The sequence below is a fragment of the Chiloscyllium punctatum genome, chromosome 3 (assembly GCF_047496795.1).
Source record: "Chiloscyllium punctatum isolate Juve2018m chromosome 3, sChiPun1.3, whole genome shotgun sequence".
In the NCBI taxonomy this organism is placed as follows: domain Eukaryota; kingdom Metazoa; phylum Chordata; class Chondrichthyes; order Orectolobiformes; family Hemiscylliidae; genus Chiloscyllium; species Chiloscyllium punctatum.
Window position 1 is genome coordinate 98,960,679 of NC_092741.1, and position 21,164 is coordinate 98,981,842.

The following is a 21,164-nucleotide window of genomic DNA, read 5'->3' on the forward strand; positions in this document are numbered from 1 at the left end:
TACCATTGCAAGATGTGGGAGGGAGAAGATTTCTAGTCACAAAGCTACATTGTTCAGCCTTCTACAGATCCTGGGAAACTTGTTCTGGTATAACCAGGGATGAAGAAATAAAACAGTACAGGTTTTACTGCTGTTGGTAGATGTAAGAAGCTTGTCACAAACTGAGAAATGCATGCAAAGATGGTAATTCAAACTTATTACAGTACTTGGCTAATCAGGAATACAGGAACCCATTGGAAGATGCAAGTAACTGCAAACAGTTTGCAACAATACTGTGATTCTGTGAAAAGTGAGTTGGGTAATAAGTATACAAGCAGGCTGTCATTTTCTGCTGTTTAAATATAAATATCCTATAGTAGGAAAATAGTGCTTAGGTAACAGTTGTTTTTCATCATTTATTATTGTCGAAATATTAAAGAATTAAATCATTCCAACCCATTCCTTCATCTAATAACTGGAAGATCAAATCTCTTTTTAAAAGCTACCAGCTCCAATTAGCTAACATTATATTTATTTAACAACTTTCAAGGTCGCAGGATGTTCCAATGTGCCTCACATGTAGAACACAGAACATAGATCAGTACAGCATAGGAACAGGCCGTTAGCCAATCATGTCTACACCAAGCGTCATGCCATTCACACCTGATGCCACACACATAAAGGGTGTTTTCAACTCACTTCTGGAAGTGTAATGCTGCCAGAGAAAGAGCAACTCGGGGGACAATCTTGGGTTCAATTGCTGGTTTGTTCTGCCACATGATGCTCAATTGGAAAAGGAAGAGTATTACAAATATTGCAACACATCCTTGAATTGTGCAGGGGGAATCTCTGTAGTCATGCTCTTCATCATTATATGGTGATACTACTGGCTATGTGCATGGATAGATGCAGTGTGAAGGCTGTGTCTGCTTCAAGTGTCAGAGAATCAAACATGTAAATCATTGTCAGGACTCTGATGTAGCACTAACCATTGGACAAAATATGTTGCCTATGGAACTATATCTAAGTGATTGGCTTAACGCTTGCAGGAATAAGAAGAAAAATGCATGATTTTTTTAAACAACAGGAATGGCAACATTCTCATGAGTTATACTGCAAATTGGAAGAAGGGTAATCAATGTGGGAATGTTTTGTAAAGCTGTCTCTCTCAAAATCCTACCTTTTTTGACATAAGATTGATTAAAGCATCGGGCTTACGTATAATAGTGATGTAACTTTAATGGAATAATAGAATCAGCTTTGCACACATCAACATCTGTTAGTGGTAGTAGCATCCATTAGTTATCTAATCAGAACGTAAGATATTGGTCACATCATTTTTTAAAATCACTTTGCAGAAGGCAGTCTACATGTTCTATTGATGAACACTCTCATTTGGTTGATAGTTAAGTGAAATACATATAATTCTTTGTACTTGATTGTGTACTACATAAACATTTTTGTTTGAACAAATTAAAGATGATAGACATCATCTAATTTGAATCATGAAATTCATTTAATTATTCTATGCATTCTCTTGGAACCAACATCAAGAAACATGTATTTTGTGATACTATTCTCAGTAAAGAAAATACATTACATATCTCATATCTGACCAAGAACTGTTCACTATTAGTAAATAAACATATTTAATATTAGTTCCTAATGTGTTTGGGCGATGATTCTCTGTTTCCATGCTTATAAGCCTGCTTACTTTCGCTTTTATTTTAATTTAGCTGTATTTATCCTTGCCAAAAGAGGGTCATAAATATGATTATAAACATACAGATCAAATACCTTTACAAAAAGTTACAACAACAAAGAGTAATGAAGATGATTTTTATCTCCAGACACATACTACCCTGATGTAATTTTCAAGTCAACTATAAATATAAGCTGTCATTCCTTGCTAAATATTTCGTTCCCTGTTTAATTACTGATGACAACAAACTTTGTTGTTGAAGCCCTCTGCTAACTTGATAAGCGGTTGTGCTCTCCATTTCATATGTACCATGGAAATACTTGAATAAACCACTAACCAGATAAGCTGAATACCATTACTTGTAAGCAGAGCTTGTGGCTTTTGCACTCATGTATTTCTAAATATGTTCTGAAGAAAATCTACCAAACTCTCTAAAAACAGGAAATGAGATCAATACCAGCACAACATTAATATATAAGCCTATTTTTTTAAATGGTCAAATAATCAGCTCCATAAGGACTGATCATTGTTTTTTTTTCTCTCCTCTTAGTTGTTTAATTGTTGTTTACAGTTTTTTTCCAAGTTTACCATCAAAGTTACAATAATCAAAAGCCCAGCAGCAATTATATATTCACAACATCATGAGTTATCGAAAAAGCTTGACATATCATATCTTACCCACTCCCTTACCTGCAATCACATCAATCTAACTTTTCTATTTCAAGTACTATCTATCCAAACGATGTACTTTTAATGAGACTATCAAATTCATTCAGATCTGACCTGGTAGAAATATATAAAATTATGAGTGGCATGAATAGGGCGGATAGTTAATGACTTTTATCTCCCGGACGCAAATATCAAATATTAGGGACCAAGGTTTAAATTGAGAAGGGGAAAGTAAAAAGAAGATGAGATAGTGGATTACAGACCAAGTGCAGATGGATGGAATTAGTTTAGAAATGAGTCATGGTCAGCACAGAGGTGGTGGGGCGAATGGCCTGTTCTTGTGCTGTACAGAACTGTTCTATGTTCTGCGGACTAGCATCTACTGATAGAGCAACAATTGGGAATTCCTATGTTGGGTTTTCCTGATCAGCTTTCACAACTGAGAACAATCGAGGTAGTGTCCTACTGGCTGTATTCTATAGGGCAACAACTAGTGAGAAATATATAGAGAAGAGGGTGTGCAGGGGAAACGCAGAGGTGTAAAGCAACAGTACAGTGATAAGTGGGGACTTCTATTGACCAATAATAGTAATAGAGTAAATGCAGAGGTAAGGAGGATCTTTTCAGGTATATTAAGGAGACATTTCTTGATCAGTTTTTTTTAGTTCATGAAGGAAGAGACATCGTTAGATCTGCTCCTGGTGAATGAGGAGCATTGAGTGGGTCAAATGTCAATACAGTAATATTTTGAAATTGCAATCATAATATCTGAAGACTTTGATTAGCTGGAAAAAGAAAGGAGCAATCCAGAGTAAATAGACTTAATTGTAGCAGGGCCAATTTCAACCAATGAAAACAGATTTGGATCAGAGCTCTGAGGATAATAATTGTTACAGAGAACAAGGTGCATGAGAAAAATAGCGGAATGGCTTAGGTCAGGCTGATAAACCAAGAATCAAGCTCAATAAAGACAATTCAGGGGGAATGTGGAGTAAGCAATAAAAGGGACTCAGAGTATGAAAATAGACTGTTAGCTAATATAAAAAGAATCCAAAAGTCTTCTGTAAGCAACTTAATAGTGAAAAAAACAACAAAAGAAGGAATGGGCAGATTAGGGACCAAACTGAACTCCTATTGGTAGATGTAGACAGTATGTCTGAGTTTCCAAGTGAGTAATTTGTGTATAAAACCCTGAGCATTTTGACATGGTGGATGTGGAAAGGATGTTTCCTGTCATATATGAACTATGTGGCACTGTTTAATAAATAGGAGTTGCCCTTGCAAGCCGGAGTCAAAGCGAATTTGTGGTCACGGGGGCTGTGTGACCTTTCTGTCTCATAAACTGGATATTTCAAAATTAAAGGGTAAATAGACCTTGTGAGGCAAGAGAATCATAGCTTATCAGGAACTAATCTAATTGAATGGCAGAACATGCTTGAGGCAGTCAACGAACTGACAACCGGAAGCGGCAGAGACAGGCCACTATAAATGCCGGACGAAACAGCACAGAAGCGCTTCACAGGAGGCTCCCAAGCACTGAGGATGTCACCTAGACAGGGGACGAAACGTTTGCAAGACAAATTCCCAGCTCGGCGAACACAACCACAACAACGAGCACCTGAGCTACAAATCTTCTACCAAACTTTGAAGTTCTAACTTTTCCAGAACATTAAGAAAAATTATGCTGTTTCTCTCAATCTCCTACACAATGCAACATTAGCAAACACCAAAGATTATGGTACTCTGTTAACAGACACCACCTAATATTGTTGTGTCTCCATAGTCCATGTTGTGGAGTGGCACGGTTGCTCATTGTTTAGCACTGCTGCCTCAGAGCGCCAGAGACACGAGTTCAATTCCAATCTTGGACAACCGTCTGTGTGGAGTTTGCATATTCTCCCCGTGTCTGTGTGGGTTTCCTCTGGGTGTTCTGGTTTCTTCTCACAATCCAAAGATGTGCAGATTAGGTGAATTGGCCATGCTAAATTGTCCATAGTGTTCAGGGATGTGTAGGATAGATGCATTAGTCAAAGGTAAATTAAGAGTAATAAATTAGGGGTATGGGTGGGTTACTCTTTGGAGAGTCAGTGTGGACTTTTTAGGTCAAAGGGCCTGTTTCCACAGTGTAGTAATGAGCAACACTGCAGAGGTAGAAGTAGGCAATTTGATGATGGAGAGGGTATTGGGTCAAAAGTTCAAGATCAAATAGGAAAACTACATTACTATCCAACAGCATAGATATGGTACAGCAAGAAAGTGGGTCAAAATTGTATTTATGTCAGTTCGAGGTAGGTGGAACTGACCTTCTTGTAAGAGGGAGGAACCTATCAGTCACTCAATTTCTGAAGTATGGGCAAATAATGATGTCAAATCACAATGATCATTTTTAATGCCCTAAATATTTTTAAGTTTCTTATGTTAATTTATTTCTTTTAGAGTCACTCATCCAAAAATTTACTAAAGCTAATTCTGAAAAGGAGGTCAACAACCCTCCCACATCAGCTAATATATCCTGTAACTGGATCATTCTCAATAAGCCAAATAGTCAGCAATCTACATACCACACCTGTGACTATCAGTTACCAAGATACTCTGCACATGCCAAACTTTTGTTAATAAACAGCATCAGAGATTCTGAATGAATAATTGTAAACAGGGCTTGTGGTGAAACAATGGCCTTGATATTCAACAGTCTTTTTTTTACATTTTAAGTTCCAATGTTACAATTTTACAGCTTCCCTATCTCAATACCCATTTTAAATCTTTCCAGCAGGAAACCCCATTCACTGGTAAAATTCATGGAAAGAGCATGCCATGATTGACAATAGGTAATCCCAGTGGTTGAAGGCAGAAGTGTACATTTGTGAAATTACTTCCAATGTTTGCTGTGAGGAAGAATTAATTAAATGACTTGAATTGAATCAAGAATGACTTGATTCATGAAGCAGTGGCGCTAGTACTGGGAAAAATCAGATTAGTATCATTGGGAACATCTTACACCTGAATGGTGCTAGTGCCAGTGATCTAGCAAGCCACATATCTAGGGAAGTAGAGAATGCTTTAAACTAAATAGGGTGTGCAGTGCAGCAAACTTGGGAAGATTAGTAAATCAAAAAATAGAGCCAAAGCCAGAGTGAAAGATATTAAAATGTGAAGTGATAAACAGTCCATAACAGAAAGGGATGAAGAGGACATAGAGTCATAGAGATGTACAGCATGGAAACAAACCCTTCAGTCCAACCTATCCATGCCAACCAGATATCCCAACCCAATCTAGTCCCACTTGCCAGCACTTGACCCATACCCCTCCAAACCCTTCCTATTCATATACCCATCCAAATGCCTCTTAAATGTTGCAATTGTACCAGCCTCCACCACATCCTCTGGCAGCTCATTCCAAACATGTACTATCCTCTACGTGAAAAAGTTGCCCCTTATGTCTCTTTTATATCTTCTCCCTCTCATCCTAAACCTATGCCCTCTAGTTCTGGACTCCCCGACCCCAGGGAAAAGACTTTGTCTATTTATCCTATCCATGCTCCTCATAATTTTGTTAACGTCTATAAGGTCACCCCGCAGCCTCCAATGCTCCAGGGAAAACAGCCCCAGCCTCTTCAGCCTCTCCCTGTAGCTCAAATTCTCCAACCCTGGCAACATCCTTGTAAATCTTTTCTGAACCCTTTCAAGTTTCACAACATCTTTCCGATAGGAAGGAGACCAGAATTGCACGCAATATTCCAACAGTGGCCGAACCATTGTCCTGTACAGCCGCAACATGACCTCCCAACTCCTGTACTCAATAATCTGACCAATAAAGGAAAGCATACCAAACGCCTTCTTCACTATCCTATCTACCTGCGACTCCACTTTCAAGGAGCTATGTCTAAGAGTAAAGTTAGGAGATTACAAAAAGTATAAGAGGACAAAATTAAAGGCTATCTGAATGCATGTAGCATTCTGATTGAAACAGATAATCTGATATAACAAATAGAAATTTTAAGCTTAAATATGTATAATTGGATAAACATTATGAAGACCTGACTGCAGAATGGCATAGCTTGGGAACCAAATTTTGAATGGTATAATGCATTTTACAAGAACAAAGTTAAAAATCACACAACACCAGGTTATAGTCCAACAGGTTTAATTGGAAGCACACTAGCTTTTGGAGCGACACTCCTTCATCAGGTGAAGGAGAGTCGCTCCGAAAGCTAGTGTGCTTCCAATTAAACCTGTTGGGACTATAACCTGATGTTGTGTGATTTTTAACTTTGTACACCCCCTTCCAACACCGGCATCTCCAAATCAAAAATACAAGAACAAAAAGTTAGTGAAGGTGAATGAGTGGCTCTGTTAATGAATTACCATATTGGTGCAATAGATGGGAATCACCTAATTCAGGAAACCAGAATATAGAAGTGGTCAGTGAGAGATAAAAATAATAAAGGATTCCCTTGCCTATTAGGAGTGATGCACAAAGCTGCTATCAGTAACCACACAAAAGAGTACGAAGGGAGAAAAGTGGTAGTGCAGAGCAAATAATCAGGCCGTCTTAATCAATATATAGACTGGATAAATTAGACGAGAAAAGGTCACCTTGAGATACGTTCATAGAATGTTTTCAGTTTTTTTTAAGAACAGCTGACCAGACTAGTATTATGTAATAAAGTAGGATTAATTAATGACCTCACAGTGAGAGTACCTCTAGGAAGCAGTGATCCTACGATGATTAAATTTTACATTCAGTTTGAGCAAGGAGTCCAAGACTAATACTTTAGATAAAGGCAATTATGATAGCACGAAAACAAAGTTAAAGTTAACTGAAAAATTACGTTAAGGGATATACCAATAGAAATTCAGTAGCAGACACTTAAGGGATGTTTCAGAATGTAGAATAGATCATATTCAATAACAAAGGAAGATTCCAAGGATAAAACGCACCAACTACGGTTCACAAAAAAAATGAAAGACAACACAAACATTAAAGAAGCTCACACTTGCTCAAAGATGGGTTGAAAGGCAAAGGGTTGGACAGAATAGAAAAAGAACAGCAGCAGAAGATAAATAGATTAATAAGAAGAAAAGTAAACTTTCCAGAATTATAAAAAAGTCAGAAAGTTAAAAATCACACAACACCAGGTTATAGTCCAACATGTTTAATTGGAAGAACACTAGCTTTCGGAGCGTCGCTCCTTCATCTGTTGAGTCTGTTGAGAAAGACTCAGCAGACAATCAAGGTATTTTTCAATGTATAAGTTTCATTTACATCACACTGTAAATCTTTGCTATAAATTCTGTATCTTAGGATTGAGTCCTCCACGATCACCTGATGAAGGAACGGCGCTCCGAAAGTTAGTGCTTCCAATCAAACCTGTTGGACTATAACCTGGTGTTGTGTGATTTTTAACTTTGTACACCCCAGTCCAACACCAGCATCTCCAAATCAAAAAAGTCAGAGTTTGTGTACATATTTTAAAGAAGATGAAAACAGTGAGCATTGGTCTTATAGAAAATGATTTTTGGGAGTATAAAGTGGGAAAATGTATATTTGTCCATTCTGGCAGGAAGAATATAAAATAAGCATACTATCCATTTGGTGAGAGATTACAAAGCTCTAAGATGCAGAGAAATTGAGGTGACCTAGTGCATGAATCGAAAAATGTTAGCATGCAGGTACAGCAAGTAATTGGGAAAGCATATACAATGTTAATATTTATTGTAAGGGAATTTAATATAAAAGTACAGAGTGGTTATTTGATAATAGAACATAGAAGAATACAGCGCAGTACAGGCCCTTTGGCCCTCAATATTGTGCCGATCCAAGCCCAACTAACCTACACTAGCCCACTATCCTCCATATGTCTATCCAATGCCCACTTAAATGCCCATAAAGAGGGAGAGTCCACCACTGCTACTGGCAGGGCATTCCATGAACTCACGACTCGCTGAGTAAAGAACCTACCCCTAACATCTGTCCTATACCTACCACCCCTTAATTTAAAGCTATGCCCCCTCGTAATAGCTGACTCCATACGTGGAAAAAGGTTCTCACGGTCAACCCTATCTAAACCCCTAATCATCTTGTACACCTCTATCAAGTAACCCCTAAACCTTCTTTTCTCCAATGAAGACAACCCCAAGTGCCTCAGCCTTTCCTCATACGATCTTCAAATCGTACTACTTGATTATTGCTGAAAAGAGACATATTTTGTCAAAACTTTTTGTCATAATATCATCAGGACAATTCACAAGAATAACAATTCAAAGGGAAAACAACATACTGCATGAGGGAACAGTGTTCATTGGTTTGCAAGTAGATTCTGATTGGTAGAGATGTTGCCATGGTGAATGCACCAATTAGCTGCCAGGTTTTGCTTAAATTTTAAACCATGGAAGGTAGTCTCTAAAATTGCTCCCCTTAACAACCTTCAGATATGTCCTGTACTTATGAAATCAATTCTGGTGAATCTTTTCTTTCTCTTTGCAGGATTTATATAGGCCAAGTTTCCTCAATCTCATGTTTTTAATTTATTTACAGTAGTATTTGCTCAATCTGAGTTTGTGACTCTTGGCAATGCATCTAACCTGCTTGAATTTAGCCTGCATATATACAGTGTTTTTCAGTACTTCAGGATATTTCAAAGTGCTTCATGACCAATTAAGCAATTTTAAGTGCTGTCAATATTACCCTGTAAGAAACACAACTATGAACATGCACATGGCAAGACAACAAATATCAGTTAATGTTTAAATAACTTCATTTAGTAATTTTGATTGAGGGATAAATATTGGCCATGACACCAGGGTGAACACTTTGTTCATTTTTCAAAAGCGCTGTGACACCTTTTACATCAGCCTGAGAGTGTAGACTTGTCCCATTTGGGGTATTTGACTTGAGGTCAACTCCTCACACTTTGTGCTTTTCACCACATTTACTAGCATGTAATACCTCGTAAGGGTTGTTTGAGGTAGTTTACTGCCACCAATCCTTCCTTGGGTGTGTTTGTCTTGGGCCTAGCTAGTGATTTGTGGTAAGGATACATCACCACAAATTATCTACAGAAGACATACAGCTCTGAGGCACTAAGTAGGTTTATTACATGATAGCAATAATACAACCAGTTTTGATAGATGCATCTGCTCTTTCCAAAAGATAGAGCAGAACACTTTGTCTCTATCCATAGACTGTGAGACATCAATGAAATATGTGAACCATGTAATATTAGCAGTTATCCATTCAGAAACATTATCTTATTCCACAAGTTTAATTTCACAGTTTAAGAACCTGAATTGTTCCACAGCTCGACAAGGTCATTATTCAAAATCATTCATTCAAAATCATCAGCAGCCTGGATAGATACAGTAAATAGGGAGAAACTGTTTCTGCTCATGAACAGAACAAGAAGAAAAGGGCATTGATTTGAATTGTAAATAGAGCAAGGTGAAGCAAGGAAAGTCTTTTTCACTCAGTGAGTAATTAGAGTATGGAATGCACTATCTGGAGGCAATTTAACTGAGGGGGAACTCTTGAGAGGGAAAAATTCAAGAGGGAATTGAACAATTATTTGGTTAAAAAAGAATGTGCAAGGGGATTGGCACTAGATGATGCTTATTTAATGACCAGAGTGGGCATGATAAATCAATTGGCCCCCTACATCATCATAATACTTCTGTGGTTCTGAGCGCAGTATTAAACTGCTGCGACAAACTGTCGCATATGAGTTAACTTCAGCCTGGATCTAATTGGCATCAGAGCAGATAAATAGCCAAGAGTTTTTTTCTCTTGTCACTTGTGTAGCTGTGACAGAAGAGAATTAACAACTCAACACTTGCTCAGCCCATGAAATCATGGGCTGGGTGGGCATCAATCGTACAGGACCAATGATACAGCTCCCTCTTTTATAGATTGACATTTACCCAGGTACAAGTGGCCGACAAAATTCAGCCAACAGATTCCATTGACTCTTAACAGCACTTTTGAAATTAATGATGTTGCCCTGAGGGCATCAGCAAACTTTCTTCTGTATTGAGAATTAGGGTCCAAACCTATACTTAACAAGAAGCCTAAAAGTGCTTTCACACCATAAGTATAAAAATAGATGTGGTTTCACACCAGTGATGCTAACATGAGATGAGCGGTTGAGGAAATTGGGGGAGTTAAACAGTAAGCTTTTTTTTCAAAAACAAAGCTGTGTACCTAATTTTGATTTAGGTCATCAGTGGACAAAAAATAAAAAGGACAAGAGGTGGGACAACAGAATTTCATATCATATCAGGACTACAGTGTATAGGACTTTGTGGACAATGAGATTACATGGATTCCTAAATGTGCATGAAATAGCTGACTTTGGTCACTCTGTCTCAGATTCTTTGGGTGAGAAATTTCTCTCTGGAAGTGGCACAACACAGGATATGCATCACTAACCTGTGGCACCAAGGTGTCTCAGGGGAATCAATATAACTCAGCTTAGTGCCACTTACGAACAAGCTAATTTTCAACTGAGAGTGAAGTAAAAACATTCCAACACCATGGACAAGATTTTTGAAGGGTTGTAGGGTTTCAAATTCCCACTGCTGGACAGCTTGACAATTTGCCTTCATTTTCCTGCCTCATGGCTGTTCACCCACAGGCAACAGATTGACGTTTAGTCCTAAAGAGCCTGTTAAGGGCACTCTCCTATGATTGACTGGCATGTGGGCATCCCTATTCAGAGGCCAAAGCCTAGCTGAGGGAATGATGCGGTCTCTTGGCAGTACAACAGGGCCTCCACTGTGAAAGAAATGGAGGGTTATGTGAACAGAGTTCGATAAAGAAGTATAGGAGGAGTGATTATATTGCAGCAACTGGTTGGGCCAGCTTCTGTGCTAAATATTTAAAATAGTTCTATGCAAAAATGGAAATTAGTATCTAGGTTCATGCAATTGTGAAGTGAAGCGGAATGATATTCATATCTCTAGGTATGATTTGTGCTGTATTTATATTGCAACGGATGGATGCTAAAGATCTGAAATAAAAACAGTCAATGGCTGTATATAACAATCAAGCTGGTTATATCTGTAGTGAGACATCAAAGTTCACATCTTAGATACATTGGACTTAAAGTATTAACTATTTATCCCTCCCCATAAATACAGCCAGACCTGCTGTATGTTTCTAACACTTCTTGCTTTTAGTTTTGAATAACTCTTAACTTACATTTCCATAGATGAATGGATTCATCTATAAACAAAGGAGTGCAACTATGTTTCTATTGAATGCTTTGGCAACAAACAACAAATAAAATAATTCAAATCAATTTCCACTACAGTGTGCCTGCGGAATACTTAGAACAAGTTTCTGCCACACTATTATTTCCTGCACATTTACAGGGGTTTGCATTACGCAGGCGTTGTTGTGTCGGAATGATATCAACATGTTTATTATCTCACAGCAATGGATTAGGTAGCAGTTCTCATAAAATTCCTGGTTACTGTATGTGAAAACAATGGAGCTTCAAATACATAATACAGTTCCCCCTTTAAAGGTAAAGTCACGATAACTTTACCAGACCATAGAGTTACTTCTCATGAGAGAGAGCTGACTGATGATGGTTGAAGCTAAGGGTCACCATGCCTTAGACAAGGGGAGAGGTTGAGAAGAAGAGTCTTTCATGGTAACCTCAACTGGTGCAGGAATTGCTCCCACACTTTTGGCAGCACTCTGCATTGCAAATGAGCCATCCAGCCAACTGAGATAACTGAAACTTTGCTATTCAGTAAAGCATATTGAAGGTACGGGTCATGTGAATATTGGCCTGGGCAGAAGCAACTTCAGCAATACTCAGAGAGCTCTACACTCCCCAGAACAAATCAGTCTACTTAACTGCCATCTCATCCATCACCTTAACATTCACTCCCTGCACCTGTAAGGCACAGAGGTTGCAGTGTGTACCAGCTTCAAGAAGACACTGCAGTAATTTACTCAGGTTTCTTTGACACATCTTCTAAATTTAAGACCACTACCATTCAGAAAGAGAACGGTGGCAGCTGCACAAAAACATCATCATCTGCAAGTTCCCTTTCCTACTGCATACCATCCTGACTTGGAGCTATATTGCCATCCCTCCACTGCTGCTGGGTCAAAATCCTGGAATTCCCATCCTAAGAGCACTGTGGGTGTACCTATACTACGTGGACCACAGCAGTTCAAGGATGAAATTCCCCAACACCTTCCCAAGGGCAATTAGGGATAGGCAATAAGTAAGAACTAGGCCAAGCCAGTGACACCTGAATCACATGAATAAATAATAAAAAACTTACCCATCCAGACTTCTCCAAACTGTCCAGCACCCAGTTTAGTTAACATTGTCAAGGATTCTCTTGGGATTTCCCACTCATCAGGCCACCATGGCTTCTGAGGAGTGAGCATTGGGCATGGTTTAGTCAGACGTTGGCACAAACCATCTGAATTTTCTGAAGATATAGCATAAGAGATCAATCAATAAGAGCGGGCTGATAGAATCAGAATGAAATTCTTGCATTAATGGCTGACATACTTACTTGAATAATAGGAAACAAGTTTTTGTAAATTCAGGAATGTGACTCTGGGAGTGATATAATAACCACCCGTGTCAAGGGTTCTAATCTTGTAGTGCTTCACTATATCACCATGTTTCGAGTCACAATCCTTGATAGAAAGTGAAAAGCCACCTGTAGATGATAGTGAAAGAGATAGTAAAGTTTGTCTTATACATTTCACCTTTTTAAATAATTTAAGCATTTTTAAAGTACTTTTGAAATATAAAGCCAGATTTTCAGGGAGATTCTTTAAAAATGGCAGACAGAACCCAAATCTAGAAGTCCTGCCATCATTTCATGACAGATCACTTTTTTGCGAGGGGAGGAAATTGGGTGAGATGTGACTCAGATGTAATGGAAATGCAAAATCAGCCAGACTATCTGAACTGCTTAAAATAACAGCAGAGTGATATTTAACATTTTTGGAGACCAATAAAGGCAAAAGAAAATTGAAACATTGAATTTACATAATCTTAAAACAATCTTTCCACCAGTTATGGCACACTTGCAAAATGCTCAGTTTCAACAATTCCGTATCTCAACCCGAAGGGATGTAAAATGTGAGACTTTTTAAACCCCAAAAGACAGATTAGCAGAGAATACTGCGGAGAAAAGTCTGAGATGAAATATTCAGCAACATTTCAAGCCTTTTTTTTATTACAGCTTGAATGCAAAATTTGAATTTTTATCTAATGAAGTATCAATATGGCTGACAGGAAATTTACGAACAATCTTTTATCACTGTATTTTCAGAAATAGCTTTCTATTGTGAACCAATTACAGATCTGATACAAAGTAAATCTCACATTAAAGCTTCATATGCAGTCTGTATAAAGCAAATTCATATATCACCAACCTTTATTAGTTTCACTTGCTCGGATTAGAAAAGATCCTAACTTATTGCCTGGTGCTAACAGTTGCCTCTCAGCATCTTTGCGGGTTATTTCTCTGAAGAACCATCTGAAAATGAGTAAACAGGACATCTTTAATGCATATTTAGTCTGAGGATAGTCTCCCCTGTGTCTTGCACTGAGAAAACCCTCACAGCAGACTGCAATAATTTTATTTACACCTCCTAACAGAGAGGGTAGCTAAGAGGGCACTGTAACAATATGCTCAGATCTTGTAATGTACACTTTTTTTAAAAAATTGATTTAATTCTCTACAGTGTGGAAACAGGCTATTTGACACAACAAGTTGACAAGGACCTTCCAAAGACCCATTCCCCTACAATTACCCCTGACTAATACAGGGAGGCGTTTTTTAAAATGAGGAAAGTGTGAGCAGCAAGCTAAGATAAAAGGTAGGGAGGAGGGACTTGGGGGAGGGACGTTGGAAATGCAATAGGTGGAAGGAGGTCAAGGTGAGGGTGATAGGCCGGAGTGGGGGTGGGGGTGATTCCTGAAGAAGGGCTCATGCCCGAAATGTCGATTCTCCTGCTCCTTGGATGCTGCCTGACCTGCTGCGCTTTTCCAGCTACACATTTTCAGCCCTGACTAATACACCTAACACTATCGGCAATTTAGCATGGCTCATTCACCTGACCTACCTCTTGCCCATTTTAAAAAAAGCTTGCACATTAAAATGTAAAACATGGCAAGATATGTAATTTACTGGCCATAATGTCAACCTCATCTAAACTTTAACAGGTTAGATTGTATGTTTGTTGCTACTTTAATTACATCTGACACATAACAAATATGACCAATATCACCATATTAGTTTACATGATGCTTTTCCTTAACACTACCATGGAGGCCCTTCACGAGTAAGGACAGAAAAGGGGCTGCTTAAAAAAGAAAGTAGGAGAGCAAAGAGGGGCTATGAAATATTTTTGGTAGAAATTACTAAGAAAAACCCCAAGCCATTTTACAAGTATGTTAAGAAAAAGAAGATTATGAGGAAACAGTGGGACCTATTAGAGACCAATAGCGCAACGATACAAGGAGTCAGAGGATGCCTTGAATGACGAGAGCTCTTAAATGAATATTTCTCATCTGTATTCACAGAGGAGAAAGACATTGTATCTGGAGATTTTAGTTGGGATGGTGAGGTTCTAGAGCAAGTTAAGATTAATAAAAATAAAGCTATTAAACGTTTTAGTGAGCATAACATAGAACATTACAGTGCAGTACAGGTCCTTCGGCCCTCAATGTTGCATCAACTTGTGAAACCAATCTGAAGCCCATTTAACCTATACTATTCCACTTTCATCCACATGTTTATCCAATGACCCTTAAAATGCCCTGAAAGTTGGCAAGTCTACTACTGTTGCAGGCTGGGCAGTCCACACCGTTACTTCTCTCTGAGTAAAGAAACTACTTCTGACATTTGTCCTATATCTATCACCCCCAATTTAAAGCTAGTCTCCTTGTGCTAGCCACCACCATCCAAGGAAAAAGGCTCTCATTGTCCACCTTATCTAATTCTCTGATCATCTTGTATGTCTCTATTAAGTCACCTCAACCTTTTTCTCTCTAAAGAAAACAGCTTCAAATCCCTCAGCCTTTCCTCATCCCTTTTAACTTTTTACACCCCAGTCCAACACTGGCATCTCCAAATCAAGACTGTATCTCAGTATTATCCTGAACAACATTGTCTTTTTCCAGTGTGAATACTGATGAAAAATATTCATTTAGAGCCTCTCCTGTCCCTTCAGACTTCATGCACAACTTTCCACTACTGTCCTTGATTGGCCTTAATCTTACTCTAGTCGCTCTTCTTTCCTGACATACCGACAGAAAGCTTTAGGGTTTTCCTTGATCCTACCTGTCAAAGACTTCTCATGTCCCCTCCTGTCTCTTCTTAGCTCTCTCCTTCAGTCCTTCCTGGCTAACTTGTAACTCTGAAGCATCCTAGCTGAGTCTTCATGTCTCATCTTTACATAAGCCTCCTTCTTCCTCTTGACAAGAGATGGCTGCCACATTTACTTCAAAAGGGTGACTACGGTTCAAAATTAATTTAAGGACTTTTGGATGTTTCTAAAGGGCATAAATAGAGGCATTGTGAAATCTACCAACTTAAAAGTTAGGGTCTATTATTACAGTACAGTGAAAGCCATCTAGACTTCTCATTGTATAATTTATTTAAAATCTAATATCTTATATAGTTGTACTTAATATTCCTTGTCTGCATTGCTGCTATCATGACTAAAAAGGGTCTTTTCCTCTTGACCAAAAAAAAGTTTGAGTACAATTAAAGAATGTCCCTAGTTCCATTAATAAATATTTTACATGTTAATAGATTATTTCTCTATTTGGTGTTTAAATGAAGTGATTTAAGTGCCTAAATCTATCCAACAATTTCCAACAATGTTCAGACTTTATTTATGCACTGGGGTACAGTTTGCAAATGCTACACATTGTATTGATACTGTGAATAACAAAAATTTCTGTTGACTCCAAAAAGGTCTTAATGCTGAGCAATTCACGACATTATTCAAATAATGTGGGAGGATGGATTTCAGCTTTGCCATGTATGATAGAAAAATGTTCCACCATTTAAAGAAGTGTTCCATTACTTCATTACAAAGAATGACAAAGTATTGGCAGAAACAAGTCATTCTGCCCAACATGCGTCTGTGTTCCACGTGAACCTCTTCTAACCTACTTCACCTTCGCCAATTGACATTACCTTCTATTCCTTTTCCCCTTGTATATTTATCTAGCTTCCCATTAATTACAAGGAAATCTAATCACTCTCTGGCATTATACATAACACAAAGGATGGTTAAGTACACCTGACAAACTTGTACATTGTTCAAATTTGTCTATGTGAATTTACAGTTCAGCCACAATTATAACTCTGACAAAAAAAACTTATCCCCAAAACATTATCATCATTTCTTATGTTAGATGCTGATGGATTTGCTGTGGATTGCCAAATTTTCTGGTATATTTTTGTTTTTGTTAACTTATAATCTTGTTAGACTGCACATAATTTGAAGAAAATCCATGAGGGACATTAGATGCTGTATATATAGTGAGACTGAAATAAAACTTAAAAACAGCAAAATAAGTTTCAAATTCCTTACAAATAGACATATTCAAATTTCACATTTTCATCAGTCTTCTAACATTTGCAACGACTCTCCAATTAACCTTTAATGATTGTAACTTTTCTGACCCAAGAATGGAAACAGTAACACAGAATTTAAGAAATGGTGTTAAAATGTTCCACAATGATAAATTGATAATAAAATTGGAAATATTTACTTTTCCACTTCTAATGATGCCACCCTGGCTAGAAAGTTACTGGGGACAAATCCTTCTTTGCCAGAAACCAATGAAATTGCCTTCCACCAATCTCCTTGTCTGAAAAAAAAAGAATAGTTGAGTCATTTTTGGAATTATTATGAAAACATGGAAATGCATAATAATAGCTAATTCATCGATGAAAGTAATGTCAATATTATCTTTTCATAGTCTTAATATTTGCAACAGATACCTTGCTGTAATTTATTGTGTATTTTTGTTAAAAAAAGGACATCATTTAAAACATTAAGTAAACATCTGAGAGCGTTATATTTATGCTAAAAATCTTTATGTTTGTTCTTCAAGCTTCCCCAGATAAGGCATGTTTTAATTCACTTGACTTCACCGCGAATTGCCATTCAAACTGATATTTTATAAAATTTATTGCACATGATACATCAATACATGCACAGGAGGGCTCTTGAGGTTAGTGCCAAACATCACTGTCCTTCCTCCATTTCCTATTTTCTCTCAGTCTAGCATTTTATATTTAATCTCTCAACAGTAAAGTGCTCTGGGTGCTTAACCTTCACAAGGAAACTAAAACACTGCAAAGTAACAAGCCAACAGTAAAGCCAAGAGTCATAAGTAAAGTACACTTTTTTTCTGAGAATCTAAATTTAAGCTTTAGAGATGCACACAATTGTGTAATTGGCAAATACATAGCAGCTCATATTTTTCTTTTAAAAAGTTGATAAATCTTGATCATTTACTGTTCAGTTCTTTAGGAAATGTATTTAGGAAGCATCAACCTTGTTGTTGTAAACTCACAGCAGGAACGCAAGGACGGCCAACAGAGAATAGGAAATTGTCACAGCAATGCAAGCTTCCAACACCAAGGTCCGAGTTTATCGTTGATGCACAGCAGACGCAGTTTGCTGTTTTCTGTGTTGGTTTATATGTGATCATGGTGTAGGTGAATCTGATGCTAGCAGTAAGATGTAGGAATAAGATGCCTCATCATCTTCTCTTGAGATTCACCTTGATCTTCTTCACCTGAGAGTGGCATGGTAGCTCAGTGGTTAGCACTAATGCCTCACAGTGCCAGAGGTCCAGGTTCAATTCCAGCCTTGTGTGACTGCACAGAGTTTGCATATTCTCCCCGTGTCTGAATGGGCTCCCTTTGGGCACTTCAGTTTCCTCCCACAGTCCAAACATGTATGGGTTAGGTGGCTTTGCCATGCAAAATTGCCCATAGTGTCCAGGGATGTGCAGGCTAGGAGGATTAGCCATGGGAAATGCAGAATTTGGGGGTGGGTCTGAGTGGGATGTGGTATCAATGGGCTGAATGGCCTGCTTCCGCACTGTAGGGACTCTGTGCTTGGGAAAATGACATATTATATGGGGTTTATTTTCTAGTCTTAAGCATTTAGATTAAATGACCAGCAGATCCATACAGGAAGGATTCATCCTTCCCAAACTACTTTCCATTAGAACACCTTTGTATAATAAAGCATTTTAGTCAATGACAGTAGCTATAAAACAAAGAGATCAGTATCTTAGAAGGACACAGAGAATCTGACCTATGCATTCTTCTTAATTAATGTACTGATCTCAAAGATCAAATAGTTTTACCCAAAAACTCTTGAGATCTCCAGACATGGATGCCACCTTTGCCAAGATTACTTTCAATCCGGTGGTACACCAAGGAGATCTCCAGGCATCCAGCAACATTATTTCATCATATCAGAGCAAACAATCAAGTCAAACAATTTTCAGTCAGTAAACCAGAAGGTTAATTGCATTGATTGTCTAAATCGTTTTACTAAATTTTAATAAGAGCGAACAATTAATTGGACAACTCAAATTATACAGGTTGTTCTGTTATCACATGCATTTCATCAGCATGCATTGGCTATAATGCAATTGATGAATTGTGGATATTATTTAGACAACAAATCTATTTTTGATTAGTGATCTTCTTCAGCTTGATTTTCTATAGTGTGAGGTTGCAGAGGAAGATAACTGTCGTGTTATAGCAGAACAACCTGTCATCTGAAAGAGCATAAACTTTAAAAAAATTTAAAACAATCAAATTCTATCTTACTGGAAACCCAATATGCACAGAGAGATACTTTGTAAGTAGTTATAGATAGCATTGTTGGTAAAAATTCATATACTCCTCAGTGATAAGAATTAAAGTTTTGGGGGATATTTATTTGATATTTCAATGTCCAAGAGGAAGTTCTCATCAGTTTAATGATTTTTTAAAAATGATATCTGTGGGGATTTCATCAGCATATACTGAGATGGAGCAAGGAATGGATTTTTCGTGTTTAATTCAGTGCTATTCTCACTTTTTCCCACTGTGGCCATGTTCTGAGGCTTGAAAACAATTGCAATCCCTAAGTAAGCAAGGGGGAGCAGGGAAAGACTTGCTAAAGCAGGGGGAAAGAAAGCTACTTCATGGCTCAGAACCGCATAATTTCAGTTCTCAACCCCCACTTTGGGAACCACTGCTTTAACTGTTCATGCACTAATACCAGAGTTTTCCAGTTGTCATAATGGCAACCATTGACAGTTTTGCTGATATTGCACAGCAAAATCTGGGCCAATATTTCTTCCATATTGTACTGTACAAATTCTACATTATTAACTAATGCAGCAATATTGTCTGATAGCATTAGTAAAACTTCAGGAATATGCTACCAGTAGCTTGAATTGCATGGAGTACCTCATATTAGAAAGGTGAAGGAATGGTGTCATCACCATTGTCTCTTCATTATCTAAGATGTGTTAAGGATTACATTCCAGAGACTTAGGAACAAGTTACATCTATTTAACTAAAAACAAACTTACTCTGTTATGACGATAAGTTGTTCACCTTTCTTTAATCTTAGATCACGTTCACTTGTTGGTTCATAGTCATACAATGCTACAACTCTCTTTTCAGCTGGAAGAAAGACCATAAAATTGAGTTACTGCTTCACTGGTAAACAAGTCTATTATCCAGTTTGTTAAGAGAATTTCTTTATCTTCTGAAAGTTCCCTTGACATCTCATAAGGAGTTCTCCCATGCCTCAGTACTCCAGACTTAACCCTTGATTGTTACAAACTTTCCGCACTAGCAAAATTAAACAAAGAATGACAACTTGGAATTTGGTGGTGGTAAGTTAATGAAAGTATCAACAAAAATCACGCTTATAACATTCAATCAGATGTTGAAATGAATATTTTAGGGGATTCACTTCGTAAAGAATGGATTGTCATGTTTTATTTTCACCCCCACAGGCTTTGTTCTCCAATTTATTTATTTATTCAACTTATTATTCAATTTATTCAACAAATGTCAGACCATTTCCTGATGATGTCATTTCCAATTCTAGCACCAAAACAATTGAATTGGAGAATGTCAGTCCTACCATGAGGGCATTTTGGTGCTAACCCTAATATAGTAGTCATGGCACTGAATTTTACCGAGAGATAGTGCAAGAACAAGCCTTACATCAAATAAATGTAGTTTAAGAGATTTGGAGCTGAATTTTATGTTTTTTTGGCAAAAAAAAGGATAAGTTGTGTCGAATGTCTTTTTCTCAGGAAATTCTGCCATAAGGCCTAGCAAGTTTTCTCACCATAACTTACAAACATGCTCCATCATGCCTGACTCTGGCCCCAACCTACCACACTATTCCCAAGACAGCTCACTAGTCATATAGGGTTACAGGGATAGGGTAGGGGGGTGGATCTGGATGGGATGCTCTTCAGAGAGCTGTTGTGGGCTCGATAGGTTGAATGGCCTGCTTTCACACTGTAGGACTTCTATGATTCTATGACGAGGACCTGGAGGTCCTGGTGGATGGGTGATGGAGAGGACAGTTGTCCAACTCTAGTAAAATGAGCAGAGGAGGCAATGCCACCAAACCCTAACATCATGGTCTGAGGTCACCCACCTAGGTCAATTCCATCTCAACTACACAGCAGTACCATGAGAAAGACTTCACTGCTGTGCCAGGTTAAGTTCCACACTCTTCGCTCTGCCATCTCAGATTCAATATACATCTGTT

At 38.0% G+C, this 21,164-nt stretch overlaps 1 protein-coding gene across 1 annotated transcript in view; it reads right to left on the reverse strand.

Annotated features, from left to right (window-relative positions):
• The window catches only part of LOC140463387 (proto-oncogene tyrosine-protein kinase LCK), a 101,546-nt gene that overhangs the window by 32,895 nt on the left and 47,487 nt on the right, over positions 1-21,164 (reverse strand). Inside the window, exons 4-8 of the mRNA XM_072557261.1 lie at positions 19,960-20,053; positions 17,122-17,220; positions 13,764-13,867; positions 12,890-13,039; positions 12,650-12,802 (exon numbers count right to left, since the gene is read on the reverse strand). Of these exons, the coding sequence (XP_072413362.1) occupies positions 12,650-12,802; positions 12,890-13,039; positions 13,764-13,867; positions 17,122-17,220; positions 19,960-20,053 (600 nt within the window). The remainder of the gene's footprint in view (positions 1-12,649; positions 12,803-12,889; positions 13,040-13,763; positions 13,868-17,121; positions 17,221-19,959; positions 20,054-21,164) is intronic.